The sequence below is a fragment of the Chanodichthys erythropterus genome, chromosome 5, assembly GCF_024489055.1.
Source record: "Chanodichthys erythropterus isolate Z2021 chromosome 5, ASM2448905v1, whole genome shotgun sequence".
NCBI lineage: Eukaryota > Metazoa > Chordata > Actinopteri > Cypriniformes > Xenocyprididae > Chanodichthys > Chanodichthys erythropterus.
This window is the reverse complement of record NC_090225.1, coordinates 17,695,561-17,712,042: the sequence shown is the minus strand read 5'-3', so window position 1 is coordinate 17,712,042 and position 16,482 is coordinate 17,695,561. Positions and strand designations below refer to the sequence as shown.

At 36.7% G+C, this 16,482-nt stretch overlaps 1 protein-coding gene across 9 annotated transcripts in view; it reads left to right on the top strand.

The window, feature by feature from the left end:
• Positions 1–16,482, top strand: part of smap1 (small ArfGAP 1) — a 141,111-nt gene that overhangs the window by 43,982 nt on the left and 80,647 nt on the right. For 2 of the 9 annotated variants that reach the window (XM_067386347.1, XM_067386349.1), the window contains exons 5-6: positions 3,966–4,037; positions 13,671–13,748. The exons of 1 other annotated variant lie outside the window; for it this stretch is intronic. In XM_067386347.1, the coding sequence (XP_067242448.1) occupies positions 3,966–4,037; positions 13,671–13,748 (150 nt within the window). Of the gene's footprint in view, positions 1–3,965; positions 4,038–13,667; positions 13,749–16,482 lie in introns of all 9 variants that reach the window. 6 more of the 9 variants (XM_067386346.1, XM_067386348.1, XM_067386351.1 and 3 more) reach the window with 3 other exon arrangements.

Sequence of the window (16,482 nt, the reverse complement as noted above, 5' to 3'; positions counted from 1 at the left end):
ATGGAGATCGGTTCTCCCTTCACACTCCAGGCTGATTGCTGTCTCTGCTTATTGACCGCCTCTCTTCATCTCCTCCTGCTTCCCGTTCTGGACTTATTTCCCCAGACGGGCATGCTGGTATTAAAGGGATTGGGGGGGAAAGAGGAGGAGTATTGTGTGGTATTATTTAATGGCTCTCTAATGAATATGGGCCCATGCTGCAGTGGAGCATAGTGGTAATGCTAACCCAATAAAAGCAGATTATGAGGGGGATCCATCAGCAGGTAATGAACCGGTCTGGACAGTTCTGTGCTAACTTGAGCTGTAATGGACCTACTTGTTCAGCTTGGGCTCTGTGGATGCTTGCTGCTGACAGCACTACTTCCATACTGGGACAAAGGGAACGTCATCCGTCTTCTTGTCCCTTCCTCCTCCTGAAAACTCCCTTGCCACAGTCACTTGCTTCAAAGGAATATTCTGGGTTTAATACAAGTTAAGCTCAGCTGACAACATTTTTGGCATTATGTTGAATACCATAAAAATAAAAAATGAGGTTACTCTGAAGCACCCACAGTGGGGCCAGTTTTAGATGCTGTTATGGCAGAAATGTGAAGCTTGCATTAATTTTTGTATTAAAATTTATTATTTCAGATTTAAAGTAGTTTAAGTCGTCACTTTTATAGGCATTCTCAAGTTTATGGCGTTACGTTGTCATGGCAAGTCGTAAAATTGGATGTAATGTCTAGTAAACAATTTTAACACCAAGATCATATTGACACATTGTTTAAATCATGTGGATATACCTTTAAAAAAACTGACTAACATTTACAGAGTGGCTTCCGTTCTTCACTTCCATTGTAAGTGCCTCAATGTAACCCAGTTTTTTTTTTTTAGGACAAGTCCATATTAATTTTTGTAATCAACATTATGCCACAAATACTGTCCATTGAGCCATTGCATTGAACCCTGTATATTCCTTTAACTCGTGCTGCATTAAAATGATTGTATTCCAAATTATATTGTTGAAAACAAACCATACTTGACACACAAATTGGTACACAAATACCATTTTGGCTATATGTTTGAATTGTGCATCCATAAAACATAAAAGTGATTTTATAAGATTTTAAAGACCTAATAAAATCAAAACCGGAGTTTTGTGGGCTTTAGTCTCGGTATGTTAACTTTGAAACCATCTGGATACTATTAACGATTATTTTTTTTCCCCCTGTCGATTAATCTATCATATTTTCTTTCTCTTTAGTAGTTCTCCATTACCCCCACCCCCAGTAAATCCATCAATTATTTTCTGATTAGGTGATCAATCCTTTGGATAACTTGCCAATAAATAATAACCATAACTTCTGGCATTCCTTTTCAATGTTTTCTCATAAAAATACTCCCTTTACAAAAACATTTCCAATGTAGAAAAAATAAGGTTAAGGAAGGACAAGTCAAAATTAATTTTTGTAACTAACATTATACCACATGCTGTTGGTTGAGCGCTCATGAAGCGCTTCAGTTTGCCCAACAATACACTGAACTAAGAACAGTCTTTCGGACATATCTGACATGCTGAGAACTGTTGGCCAAGGGGTTTCATAATGGGAGCAAGATGTATGTTTCTGATGTCTTTTGCTATGATGTCTTAAACGTATTGGAAATATAACAGTGATCCGATGGCAGTAGTTCCCAGTTTCTCTCTCGAGTCAAGAGTTGATTTATGGTTACAACAGTTCTCAAGTCACCGGTACACTGAACTGAGGAAACAGTCTGTGACGGACTGAGGAGCTGCTGTTATGAATATGCATAAATCGAGCAGTTGACTAGAATGAGGGGGTGAAATGAAAAGGTTTTTTTAATGGTTTTTCATGGTTCATGTAAAAAGTGAGGTATGACTAGTTTATTCACTTTATATACTTTAGACACGTAAAACATCCATGTTTCACATCATTATTGGGTGCTTTAATATTTTTAAAAACGGTACATTTAAGCGAATTGTCTGAAAGAACCAGTTCTCTGAAAAAACTACCACTACTCTCTTCCACTTCACCTTCTTCTTTTTTCCCCCGTTTAATAGGGATTGTGCCGTCACTTAGTTGATAATGCAGAAATGGAGTAAGAACCCCTGTTTCTCTTCTTCCCCCAAGAGAAAGAGGCTTTATGGGACTCTGTTAAGGGACAGGGCCTTTTATCTGCCCCCAAGTCAATGAAAACAACTACCCTAAACAAACTACCCTGAGCGTTTGAAAGGGGCACAGTGAGGGAAAAGGGAGAAGACAACAAAGTGTGTCTCAAGGGATTGATCGGTATCATTTGATGCTTGGTAGATATTATAACAGGTGATCTTGAATTACCGGAAAAGCACTTTTTGGGGCTTTGTATTAAGAAAACATGAATACAAGGGTGATTGACTTCACATTATTGGTGAAAGAGGTTTTTTATTTTTGGCAGGTATCTGAAACCTGTATATATATTTGTTGATGAGTCTACGTGAACGTTTGTTTATACATGTGCAAGTTCATAAAAAGAGGGATTAATGTTCATGTTGAGAGCACATATAAAGTTTTGTTTCTCAACCAATACAGTCTTTTGGTATTCCACACAACATTAATCATAAGAAGTTTGTGCATAATTAGAGAGGAACTGTATTTTCAGCTTTCAGTGTTCACACTTCAGGAATACAAACCTGCTATTGCAATCGATATAACACTAAAGATGAGTCAGACAAGTCTTAATTATGAGTCAAAAGGCATCACTTGCTAGCATGCAGTTCTTACCCACCTTGTTGAACATCAGCTGTTATGCCTTTTTGTTATTTTTGTTTTGATATATAAACAGCGTCAATGAGATTTTAAATGCGTTTCATATCCCTGTTCAAATTGCACTGGCAGTTCAAAATAAAATAGAAATATGTATAGTCATGGAGTTCTATAATACAAGCAGTAATTGAACCAATTTGGGTATTGTTTTGTCATATCACAAATGATGGCCATCTACCCCGGACAACACAATTCTTAATGAAACTAGAACTAGAAAATAGAAATCCATATTATTGAACTTGGCTGAGCTTTTGATATGTACGTATATGTAAACGTATACGAGTAGGCTGTTCAAACATCATGGTCTGATTGATGCAGTTATTTGCACTGGCTACACTTGCAAGTTAATTCTATTGATTTTAGGCAGTCTTGCCCATGCAGATTGACAGACTGACTGCAGATTCGGCAGATGGTCTCATTTCTTACATTTATGGAGTCTTCTGGAACATCTGGAAAAGTCTGAGCTATTTTTACCCACCAAATGTGTCCTTGATGATCGATGTAACTGCTGATAGTGCAACTAGATCAAGATACGTGGTTCCTCTTTCTGATTTGTATATTTGTGCAATCTATTAAAGTGCAGACGTTTTGTCTTGTTTTCCAGTTAAAATATCGAAACATCCTTAAAATGAGATAAATTCTTATCTAACATGAGAAGTAAAACTGCATAAATTATTTTCAAAAAATATATCTTGAACTAAGTTCTTAGCCCTTTGGCAATTATCTTTTATTTTTATTTTTTTTTTTTTAAGCATAAATCTTGAGGTTTTCATGAGAAAATGATGCCAATGGGGAAACAAAAACTTAATTGTCAAGATATGTTCTCTGAAAACATTTTGCTTTATGTGTGACTTTGTAGTTTTAACGATGTTTAAATATTTTTACTTGACAGAAATTCTACTGAATAGTTATATTTTGTCAGTGTTAAAGTGTGTGTGTGTGTGTGTGTGTGTGTGTATCAGTTTATAAATTTTGCTTTTCCCAGTCTCCCACAGGCTGAATAATTATTCACTGTATAGTGATTGCTGCAGCCTATTAATTCTGATTTTTCTCCTTCCGCTCTTTTTATTCCACATCTCCTCTTTATCACTCTCTCTCTCTCATTCTCTTTCAATTACTCTCTTTTACCCTCTCGTGCTCTTTCTTTCTCCTCTGCTCCTGCAGAAGTCCTCTGATGCTGCTTTGCCCTCAGTATCGTCTCCTCCTTCGCAAGCAGCTGAGAAAAGCAAACTGGAGGTACTGTAGCAATGTGCTTCTTCTCTGTCCTGTGCGGATCACTGATCTTGGTGCTGTGCTTGTGCTGTGCGTTCTGGCTGCATCCCAATTTGCATGCTTTCCATCCTAAATAGTTTGCAAGTTTAGAATTGTTAAATTCTAGGGGCGAGACTAAAATGTGACGAGATTTCTCATCGAGGCGAAAAGTAGTCTTGTGATATTGCCATGAGTGTTAGGATGATTAGGAAAGAATATGCCACTGCTACGTTTACATTACTCCTCCTCTGTCGTTTTGCTTTGTATTTAAATAATAAAAAAAAAAAAACATTTAATTGTTGTATAACGGTCGCCGCCGCTCCATATTTACACACGCAATCGTGAAAGTAAACGCGAGGGCGCATTCAAACGCAATTTCAATACCCTGCATTTTGACAGCAGCAAATATCTCTCAATATGAAAGCTATCTTAGGCTGGACAGTGTAGTTGTAACCATCTCTTAGCTCTGTATCAAAGAAAAATTTGGTCTTATTTGCACTTTGAATATTGAGAGTGCGATTATGGTTGCACTTATTGCAAAGTGTTACCAAAAAATGAATAAAAGTTTTCTCTTAATCTTATTAGGCACAAACAATAAAGTTTCATTTGTTAACATTAGTTAATGCACTGTGAACTATCATGAACTAGCAATGAATGACTATTTTTATTAACTAACATAAACAAAGATTAATAAATACTGTAGCAAATATATTGCTCATTGTTAGTTGATGTTGGTTAATACATTAATGTTAATAAATGAGACCTTATTGTAAAGTGTTAACATTTTTATTTATACTGTTTTTATTTCTATGATCAGTTCATTTTAGGAGGTCAAAAGTTGTAGAAGCTCATAAATCATGTACAGTAAGGTCTGAAGAGACTGAAATCATACAGAAGAGAAGTCAGTCAGTTGAGTTAGTTGACCTTTTACAGTACTTGAGTATTGTTGTCTTTTAATGCATATGATAATTCATATCAGAAAGTAGAACTGAAATGACATTCATTACAAGATGATTAGTTAAAACATTTCAAATACACCTGCAAAATATTTTTTCTAGTCATGTATTTCGCCATTGAGGATTTCTTAAAAATAGTGTGTAAAAATCTTGTCTCGTCTCGTGAACTCAATCTCGAGTCTCGTCTCGTCTCGTGAGATACCCGTCTCGTCACACTCCTATTAAATTCCAAATGATATTATGTTGAAAATATGCCAAACATGCCCTAATTTAGTACCGTTTCTGCTGCATTTTTAAAATATACTTTCATAAAACCTAAAAAGTTTTTTGGTCTTTAGTCCCTGTCCTTTAGCTTTGAAGCCACTTATATTCACTAACTTGACACATTTAGCTTTTACCTGGAAGAAAACGCACTAGAAATATTGATGTTGCACTAAGACCTATTGGTTATTAAAAAGGATGACCTCTTTGATATGCTGTATCAAGATGCTATTTTTGAGGTGGTATTTTATCACAATAATGCACTTTCACATCACCAACAAAGTAGTATGCAAATTGGGACAGCCCTTTTTGTGCTGTTAGTCAATCACTGAATCAATATTCTATGATATGTTACGCAATCCCTGTGTCCATGTGGTTAAAGCTTGGTTTATGCTGGTTAGTGCTAGACTAGCACATCTTAGCTGGTCAAGTTGGTCAACCTGCATGTTTGGTTAAGATAATTTGGTGGGGGCAACATCATCGAAGCACCAAAACATATCAGCCATTATCATTATTATTATTATTATTATTATTATTAATAATATTATTATAAATAATATATATATATATGATATATAAACTACAACAATTATAATAAAATAATTGTTTTTGTCATTATTGTATAAGTAATATAATATCTAAGAACAAATAATAAATTCATATACAATTTAATTTCCTGTATCCACAATTCCCAATACATAATCTATTTGTAAAATGGAGCATGTAAAGTGGATGTAATTGCAACAACCAGAACCGCCTGACTATTGACAGTTTTAGCAACCGATTATATAACAGCCTGTAAGAACATTCATTTAAACCAAACAAATAGGAAGGAGAAAGAACCTATAGAAATCACACTGACGGGTTCACATCCATTGTTAAAAAGTGCTGTGGTTGTATTTGAGTGTGTGTGGAGTCAGATGCCTCTATGCTCTGCTGTGGAAAGGGATCGATAGCACAGCTCTGGCAGCATGCAGAGGGGAAATAGAATAATCAATGTGCCCATAAAGAGCTCCAAACGGCCAATCCGCACCTCTCCTCTAGGCCTGTTCTTCATTTGTTCCGTCTGCTGGTAATCATAGTGCCAGTCAGACACAGCACCACGACTGCAGAAAACCCACTCTGATCCCTCACTCCCACACCTGAACCAGCCTCTCACTCAGCGTTTTTGCAGCAGCAATTGATTTGCGCTGAGAAAAGGAGGGCTGATAGCTTGATATCAAGGCCAAACCTATATGATCCTATATGCAAACCTATATGCACTTTAATCTTAAATTTAAAAAAAATAAGTAATGTTAAAAGGATAGTTCACTCAAAAATTAAAATTCTGTCAACATTTACTCACCCTCAAGTTGTTCCAAATATGTATGAATTTCTGTCTTCTGCTGAACACAAAAGACAATATTTTCCATAGTATGGGAATAAAATACTATGGAAGTCGACGTGGCCCAAGAACCGTTACCAACATTCTTCAAAATATCTCTTGGGGTGAGTAAATGATGACTGAATTCTCATTTCTGGGTGAACTATACCTTTAATTTTGTTTGTGAACATTCAAGTAAACAAATCATTTAAATATTTTGTTAAAATTATTTATATAAATTTTCCGAAATTATGACTGTCTTTAGTTGTGGAATCATTTCCATCTTGGCAACCAATTTAGCTAGTAGTAAGTGCACTTGGTTTCCGAGGACAAAACACTAAAGAGGATAAAACATGATCTATGAAAAAACAAAGAAAAATCAAGGTTGTGAAATTATATTTAATGTATTTAAGATGTATATAATGTTAACTTTATAATTAGCCTTAGCAAGACAAAATATATTCTACCATTCAGTTTCAAAAGTTTTAAATTATAATTTCTTCCACTGTCATTTCTAAGGCTGTGCGATTAATTGAAATTGAGTCTCAGGGCAAAAAAATGTTCGTCCAATCATTGCATTCAGCCTAAATATGATAATAAGGTGTCCTGCCTGCCTGATATAGCCTCTTCATACCTTCCCACAACAGTTTTCCAGCATTCCTCTGCCACCCCAATTCACTCTTGGCTGGTTTCTATCCCAGTTAGGGATATTGGTTGGAGTACTCCGGGTTCAGGACAAATTCTGAGCTCGAAGCACTCCCTTTGGACAGCACGCCAAATATGCATACTCTTAACTCTGATTATATATGCAGATTATGTATAATTTTATATAATAATTGTGAACTTGTGAATTACTCATAAGGTTTTGGTCATATGGCCCACTTTTGGGGGAACTAAATTAGCCCCTACTTCAGAGCAGGGTCTAACTCAGCACAATAGGAAGTACCAGTGACATAAGTGTATGCTGATTGGCCAAACACACGCGAAAGCACCCCCCATTTTAAAAAAGCTGTGTACACGCACAGATTATAGCCTATATATTTACTCTACAAACTAACTCTATAGACATGGAAAACAGTGATAGATGGACCTCTCAACACTAAGGAGAAAATCCAACATAACTTTGGTCCAAGCAAATCATGATTATGTACTTCTAAGCTAGCGACATTGGGCATCAGCCACACAGGAAACGGAAATACTTTTTACTGTCTTCTTTCTTTGTTTAACAGTTCTATCATAAACTAATGAAGAATATGAACGCTGTGTGCTCAGACTCTGGTGTTCTCAGCGCAGTCAAAATCAAAAGTCACAACAAGAAGCATAGCATACATCACTTCAGAGTTCCTACTGACAGTGCGAATGTGACCAGGGAAACAACCCTATGGGGAACTGTTAGTTCTCAGGAACCACCCTGGTGGCTACTTCCTAGAACTAAGTACTTAGAACTACCCAGCGTGAAAGCCCCTATTATTAACCAAAATAATCGTAATTATGATTTTTGTCATAATCGAGCATCCCAGGGCAGCGTTCCCAAAAGCATCATAAGCCTAAGTTGATCTTAGCTCCTTTGGTTTCAATGGAGCTACAATCAACTTAAGCTTACGATGCTTTTGGGAAACGCTGCCCTGGTCATTTCTACAACAAAAATTTTATCAAAAACAATACATATTTGAGATGTGGTGAAAATTACACTGTGAAGGTCATCTTTATGACAAAATGATCTGTGTGATGTGCCCATAGAAAACCTAAGAATGTGATAAGAAACCTAGATATATTGCATGTGTATGTGTGCCATATTTAAGCTGTCAGAGTAGAGGCCTCAAGGCAAAACTGTAAGCATTGTGCCCTGAAGTTAGAGGTCGACCGATTCATCGTTTTTTTCGATTAATTTGCAACGATAACCGATTGTTCCACAAAGCAACTATCGGCAAAAATCCATACCGATAATTTTCTGGGTTACGTCCGTTGCTGGAGCAGTTGAGAAGGTTGCACTGTCATTACACAGTATGAGATTGTTGAGAAAGGGTCTGCTGGCATTATACAGAACGAGAGCGAGAGCGGCCTCTAGAGGCGAAATAAAAACTCACTGGCACCTCGTGTGGGGGGGAGCATGCTGTGTGGAGAGCGCTGACACATCAGATGCACGTTTAAAACATCGACCACTAAACTGTATGAATTAGGGATGTCACAATTTCGAATATTCGATTAGTTGATTTAAGTATAGAATATCGAATAGGTTGTGCGATTGTCATCTTAAAAAAATCCTCATGTTTTCCATAGAGTACCCCAGGGATGACGTGTTTTTGTAGGCCAACCCAGAAGTTAGCGGCGCACGGGTTCCCTCGATTGAAAACCTATGCATTTTTCCCATAGACTTTTGGAAAATCGCAGAAAATAAGCTCTGTGTTTAACAAAGGGTTATGACACTTCCACGTTTTGTCTATCAAGATAATCTTTACAAGTTAACTCAACATTTATAGATTTTGAAGCCTAAATAAAGTGGTCAGATATGAAAGGCTAACAGTAGGCTATAAACGGGCTACAGCACACCATGGTCGCGGATCAACGTCGTCACCACCAAGCTTCCTCAAACTTTACTTAGAAAACAACTTTATTTATAAACATGCTTGCTGATTATGATCTGCGCTGTTATTAATACTTTTCCACTTTTTCATGAGAAATGCTGTCCAAATGTCCTGTTTGTCATGATGACGTCTAAAGTCCCCGCCAAAGGAAGTAGTCCCTTTTAGCAATTTTAAGACACAGTAAAAGTTTAAAAAATCACAAGTGGGTTATAACCGGGTGTGTCTCATACGTTCTGAAAAGTGAAGCCACGGGCTCTTTGATCGCCCCCTGGAGGCTGGATGCAGTACAGGTCATAAACCCCGCCCTCTCAATGCAGTCGAATGAGACTTCAGTGAAAACTTAAAAATAAATTCTGCTTCAAATAAAACTTTCTGAAAGATGGTTTTGGTCATTTAAGGTAGTTGTTATCACACAGATATATATTCAATTGTTTGTTTTTGTGATGATTTAGATTTTAGCTAGCAATTTGATGCTATAAAAACGGGGCGTGTCGTCATGATTCGAACTTGATTGACAGCTTGTCTGAGGACTGTCGGAGCTTCGAGGGGAGATTGAAGATGTATTAACTAACTGTTAATTTTCGATTTCTTTGTTATTTAACACCAACAAAATGAGTTGTTCAGCAGTAAACTGTACTAACCGACCTACAGGATCTGACGGATCACTGAACCTTTTTCTGTAACATTAAATATGGGTGTTATAAGCTAATTAATAAATGTTATTAGTTAAGATAACACACCTAATGTTAACAATGTCGGGAAAAAGCAGGTGATCGTTATCTGGCAGTTACTTATTATTTTTATGGGTATAAAATAATAATTAGCAGGACAAAACTAATGATAGCTTACTCTAATTACAGCAATCGATCTCCTGTAACATTAGTTGAACTTGATTTAAAATGGCAGGACCGTTTCTGACGATTTAGAGTTGTTTCTAGTGGCATATTATATTGATTTTATCTACTGAATTTGCTGTTTTAAAAGTATTATTGCTCTAGAAATAGAATAGCCTATTATTTTATAGGTAGAATTTTAAATTGTATATAATTTTTATAGTCTATTTAAAATACATGAATGATGACGCAGTCGTCTGGGCGGAAGTTTGATATCGCGACTCCGCCTCCGGCTCCACTGACGGTTCCTTCTGCGCATGCCCAGGCTCCAAACTTTTTTTTTTTGACGTATTGCGTAACATGTCAGCGCCCATTCGGTCGGCCATTTTGGCTTCAGTTCATTACAATGGAAGGAAGCGACGTCGCGTCGTCCATCTTTTTTTACAGTCTATGGTTATAACTGGTGTGTTTTATGTCATAGATCAAAAGGTGAAAGTATTTAGAGGCTTTGTTAACCACAGACCTTATTTCAGGCGATTTAGCAAAAACCCATTCAAAAACCCATAGACCTTACGCCGTTGGAACCGGAAGTCCTAAAATGCTAACCCGCTTCCGGGTTTTGCCTACAAAAATGCGTCATCCCTGAGGCACTCTATGGTGACACGTTCAGGGCGCGATGACGCACCTAAAAAGCTGTCAATCAACTCTTAGACAACAGTAGAACACAGACTAGCGTGGCATGTAACAGAGACGTTAAAATCTATGTTCACACGACACAAGTGCCTTCATTCAGGCTGTTCACAATGTTATAACGCATTTAGGCAGCCTAAAATCAATATGGCTTGAGGTAGGCTTGCTGCGATAGTCGGTGTTGCCGGTGTTCAGGAACAACACCGGTATCATCACTTGTCACCGCTCCAGAATTGGCGCTAATTTGAAAGTGAAAGTAAAATCCCCTCGGTCATTCATGGTGCTTGTCCACTGGTGGAGAACGAGTGTTTTCAGTTTATTCCTGTGGAAGCTCAACGTAGGAATTAATTGAAAACACTCGCTTAGCTTCGCACAGTTATAAATGGCCGTGCGGATTTTACTTTCACTTATATTAACGAACATATTAATGTGTTTCAGCACATTACAATCATTATATGGCTTGAGTTAAGACTAGGGATGGGCATTTCAAGCAAAAATAATATTCGAAGATCACTGGGAATTATTCGGTTATTATTTGAAAATCGCACCCCTCCCCCGCATGCAGTGCCGTTTCTAGGCATAGGCAAGCAAGGCGGTCGCCTAGGGCGCAAACAGCTGGGGGGCGCCAGTGAGAGCCCCCGCCCCTCCAAGATTTTTTATTTATTTATTGTATTATTATTATTATTATTATTACTAATATTATTATTTCGTACTTTTGCTATTTTGAGGCATTATGATTAGGCTAACGTTACTTGCGATTATCTGAGTGACAAGTCTCCTGGTGATAGGCTAGTGGATCGCATCGGGATGTTAAGTGAGCTCTCAGATTCAACCGCTGCTGTTAATAAGAGAATAGAGAAATGAGACGTAGAAGGCGGCAGGGAACGTCGTTATCCATGCTTACTGGATTAAGTGTTTTAGTTTCAGAAAGAGGATGAGAAAAAGAAAGCGAAATATGCAGGTATGTTACTAATTGATTAATTGTTCTGTTCTATACAAGTTGCTCCATCATCACGAGCAAAACATGACACTGCATATTAACACAGGACAGGTTTACCACGTCATGCTCATTTCAGCAACGGAATATTAATTTATAGCATAATAAAGTTGAATAAAAAAATCATTATCAGAGATGGCTGTTTAGTGTAAATTGACCAAGTGATAGTACCATAACTATGACAAGTTTGACAACCAGCGTGGACCTGCCAAACGAACATAGCTTCAACAGAAAAACAAACAAAAAATAAATAAATAAAAATTAGTTTACATGAATTCAGTGCATATCAAGAAATAACTTAAAAACATCAAATATATACATTTCTTCATGCTGTAATAGTGCAGTTGAAGTCACAGACAGACAGGCATTGTGATTTGGGTGTGTAGATCACGAGAATCTGTTTCTGCTGGAGAGTTTTATATTAATTCTACAAACAATCATAAGGTGCACTCAACACATTTTTGGAGAAACACAAGGCAGATGCTACTGTAGAAAGAGAAGCTAAAACAGTTATAGAACATAAATGAGTGGTGTATTGTTATTCAACACATTTTTTAACTTTGGAGAAAAAAAAACATTCTTAAAAATATTTTATTTCTGTAGGCTACATGAACACCAAAATACCATCTTCATTAGATTGTATTTAGAGTTAAACTAATAACAGTTTCATGTAGTTTATTTTATTAACTATCATTTTTGTGAGTAGAATACAATTTTAACTAGCTTAAGAGTTTCAGTTTGCTCTGAAATATATGTTTAAAATTTTTTTTTCATCATCTTTTTTTCATGCATGGGTTCTTATAAATATTTTTGTAAATATATAACATGCAGAGAGCTAGTAGAATTGACTCACAAAAATGGGGGGGGGGGGGGGGGATTAATAGGAATCTTGCCTAGGGTGCCAAAAAGTCTAGAAACGGCCCTGCCCGCATGCACGCACGCATCCACACACAGAGAGAGAGGGAGAGAGACCATTCACGCTTTCAATCTTTATGATATTCATAAACTGTTTAATTAATTGGGGAATGAATTAAATACAGATTGAAAGCGTGAATGGTCTCTCTCCCTCTTTCTCTGTTTTTGTGTGCGTGCGTGCATGCGGGGGAGGGGTGCGATTTTCGAATAATCGAATCATTCCCAGTGATCTTAGAATATTATTTTTGCTTGAAATGCCCATACAGAACACTACTGTACATGTTGCCATATCATAATAAAGTGATCAGTTTGTTGACTAGGTGCTGCATTAGCAGAGAGAGAACAGCAGTATGTTTGGCGTCAAGGCTGAGAGGACGCTAATACTAGTACCTTAAGCGGTTAAAACAATGTGGCAAAAACACACGAAACCCAACCCAAATGTTTAATGTTGCAATTGTTACCAACTATTTGCATTCGTTTATATCCAGCTGGTCACTTATATATGCATTAATTTGCTGGCGAAGTTGCATATTTAAAGCTAGTGACGTGATTGCCTTCTCAACATTGATATGTTAACATAAATCAGAAACGCATTCGATTTCAGTTCTTTTTTTGTCATCACTGCAATACATATTTTGTTATTTTGATTAGATAATCAAGTGTTAGAAGCAAATAAATAGAAGCAAATAAAGTGAGAGTTTAATATACATTTATGTAATTTTAATGCTCTGGCCTTTGCGTAGATATTTAAAGATGGCCATCTTTAAGCATGACTGATTTATATGAAATTCATTTTAAAAACTATCGGTTGATTAATTGGTTATTGGCAAGTACGGTCCAACCTAGTTATCGGTATCGGTAAAATCCACTATCGGTCGACCTCTACCTGAAGTCACTTCAGACTTGTAGCTGACTCAACTTTTTTTCCATGTTCAATTTCTTGTGTGTCTGTGTCCCATCTCTGAGTGCAGTTTATCCTGACACATTATATTTTCTGTTCCTCATCCTGACACAGAAGGAGAGAGAGAAGAAAAAGGAGGAGAAGAAGAGGGAAAAGGACACAGATAAAGGGAACAAGCCAGCAGTTTTTGAGAAGGTAATCAACCTCATTACTGACCAAATAGACTGGAGCCAGTACCTTTTTAATGAGAGCTGTGTTTTTGAATCATTTTAAAACATTCTGTTTGAAAAGCAGGAACCTGAGACCATTCTTGGCTTCTTAAATATGATACCAATGGGGAAAGGTTTTACAAATATGAATGATTTGATTCTGTGTTTTTCTTGATTTCCAATACTCACATTTTTGGAAAATCTTGAGTTTTTGAGAATCGCACATGTGGAGGACAGTGTTCAGTGACCATAAGGAAGATCACAGTCCTGACTCTCTTGTGAGATCAAACACTCTAGGCACTCGAGTTTAATTTGTCTTGCATATTCATATGCCTCTTTGCAGGAAATTAGTTCACTGGAATCTCTGGGTTCATTTTATTTAAAACCTCACGTGGGGGATTGTGGATTTAAGGTGGTGAGAATGTGAAATAACAGAGAAACTTAATGCAAATAAAGTGATGCAGACCATGATGTTTCTGGTGGATTCAGTGCTTATTTATTCAAATTCAAATTCAATTTGCATGTTGTCTTTGTGGCTAGAATGGGGTTGAGTTGACTAATGCGTGTTAAATTGTTATACTGATACTAAATAGATCTCAGGGCTTTTGTTGGAAATGTCAGAAAAAATAAAATTTTTTACCATTTGACTCTGCTTTGTAAACACTTTGTAAACATCACAAAAATTTAATTCAGCATACAATTTTGTGATGAAGTAAATAAAAAATATGTATTATATATAATTTTTTTTTTTTTTCACTGTAAAAAATCAAACCATTTGGTTCTCCACCCACGGTTGAACACGGACAAAACAGTCACTCTTTGTAAACAAATGTTCAATGACGTGCCGAAAGCTCTATGACCAGTCATTTACGCTGTCATCACCCGGGTGTTGATAGCGCGCGAGCGCAGGTGAGACCTGAACAGCTCATGTTGCTATCTGTGTTTAAGCTAAACTAATTTAAACCTTGCCAATTTAAACATTCTTGCGTAAGACGCGAAAGAGAACTCATGCGCGCTGTGAGGAGATTTGTGTGTACTCATCCGAAGTACGTACATGGAGAGTCACGTCACAGTCACACAATACTCACGCAAATTTTCTTTCAAGGGACAAATTCACACAAAAATTATGTCAACATGCCCATCTTAGCAAGTATCCTAACAAACATGGTAGGTTATGTCTTTGGAGAAAAAGGAGACAGACAGCGCATGTGAATCAGTATCTGTGTACTGGATCTTTGAATTATATCTTTAAGGGACAGCAATCTAATATTCCTGCTCTGTGTGTTTTAATGTTAATCGAAAGACAAAGCACGAAGAAATCACTCTTGACTGAATAACTTTTGTAACTTCAATAATGTTTCATCTTTATTTAAATATTCAAAGAAGTTTATATGCAGTGTTATTTTATATTTTATTTTCTTTATTATCTTTATTTGACAATTTTTTACTGAACATAGTGAACTGTACCGAAACCGTGATACAAACCGAACTGTGAGAAATCTAAACCGTCCCACCCCTAATAAATATATGTATATATGTATATGTGTGTGTGTGTGTATAATATAATATAATATAATTTCAAAATTTTGGAGTCCAGAGGGTTTTTTTTTATGTTTTTGAAAGAAGTCTCTAATGCTCACTGTGGCTGCATTTATTTGATCAAAAATGCATTAAAAAAGTAATATTGTGGAATATTATTACAATTTTTAAAATAAACTTTCTATTTTAATATATTTTAAAGTTTAATTTATAGCAAAGCTGAATTTTCAACATCATTACTCCAGTCTTCAGTGTCACATGATCCTTCAGAAATCATTCTAATATGCTGATTTGGTTCTGAAGAAACATTGCTTATTATTATCTATGTTAAAAAACAATCTGCTGCTTAATATTTTGTGGAAACTTTGATATAAAGTTCAAAAATTTATTTTCATAACTTAATGTGTCCTTAATTTCTTAAACAAAAAAAAATCTTATTCACCCCAAACTTTTGAACAGTATTGGATGGATGGATGGATGGATGGATGGATGGATTAAATTGCTGCCATATGTACACTTTTGGCATTCAGAAACAAAGTTTGCATTTTTCAAGCTGTAGTCTTTTGCATATTTAATCGATGACTTCATCGAACATGTATTGAACGCATTTGACCATATGGAAACAACCACACTGCGGCTCATTTTACAGAAAAACCTCCTGAGTGTCTGATCTCTTGTGCTTTGAGTGGTATCGAGCGAGTCTCTTCCGCGCCAACGGACACGTAGAGTAACAGATATTGCAGGCTTGACTTCATCTCTCTGTACTACAGATATGTTGAGCAAACAAGCAAACAATTCTTAGATGTGCTGAAATAGCCACAGCAGCAGTAATTTAAAAATTTTGTGTCTAGTCGACACCACACAGTCACAACTCTGCAGCACACACACACAAAAAAAGAGAGAACAGGCATCTTACACTTGTACTTGTGTAACGATCCTCTCAGTCCAGGCACCTTTCTTTTCTTCTGGCTACACTTCATAACCACTCGCAGTCACACACACCTACCCCTCCCCTGAAGCGCAGCTTGAGGTCATCTGGGATTATAACGCAGAAAACAAACGCAGAGAAGAAAAGGCATAAGAAAATGGCAGTCCTGTGTGAGGGGGGAAAAAAAGAGTGTGGCTTTTGGGAATGTGTATTATTGTCATCTAGCTGTCAGAGAGCACAATGGTGGTATTTG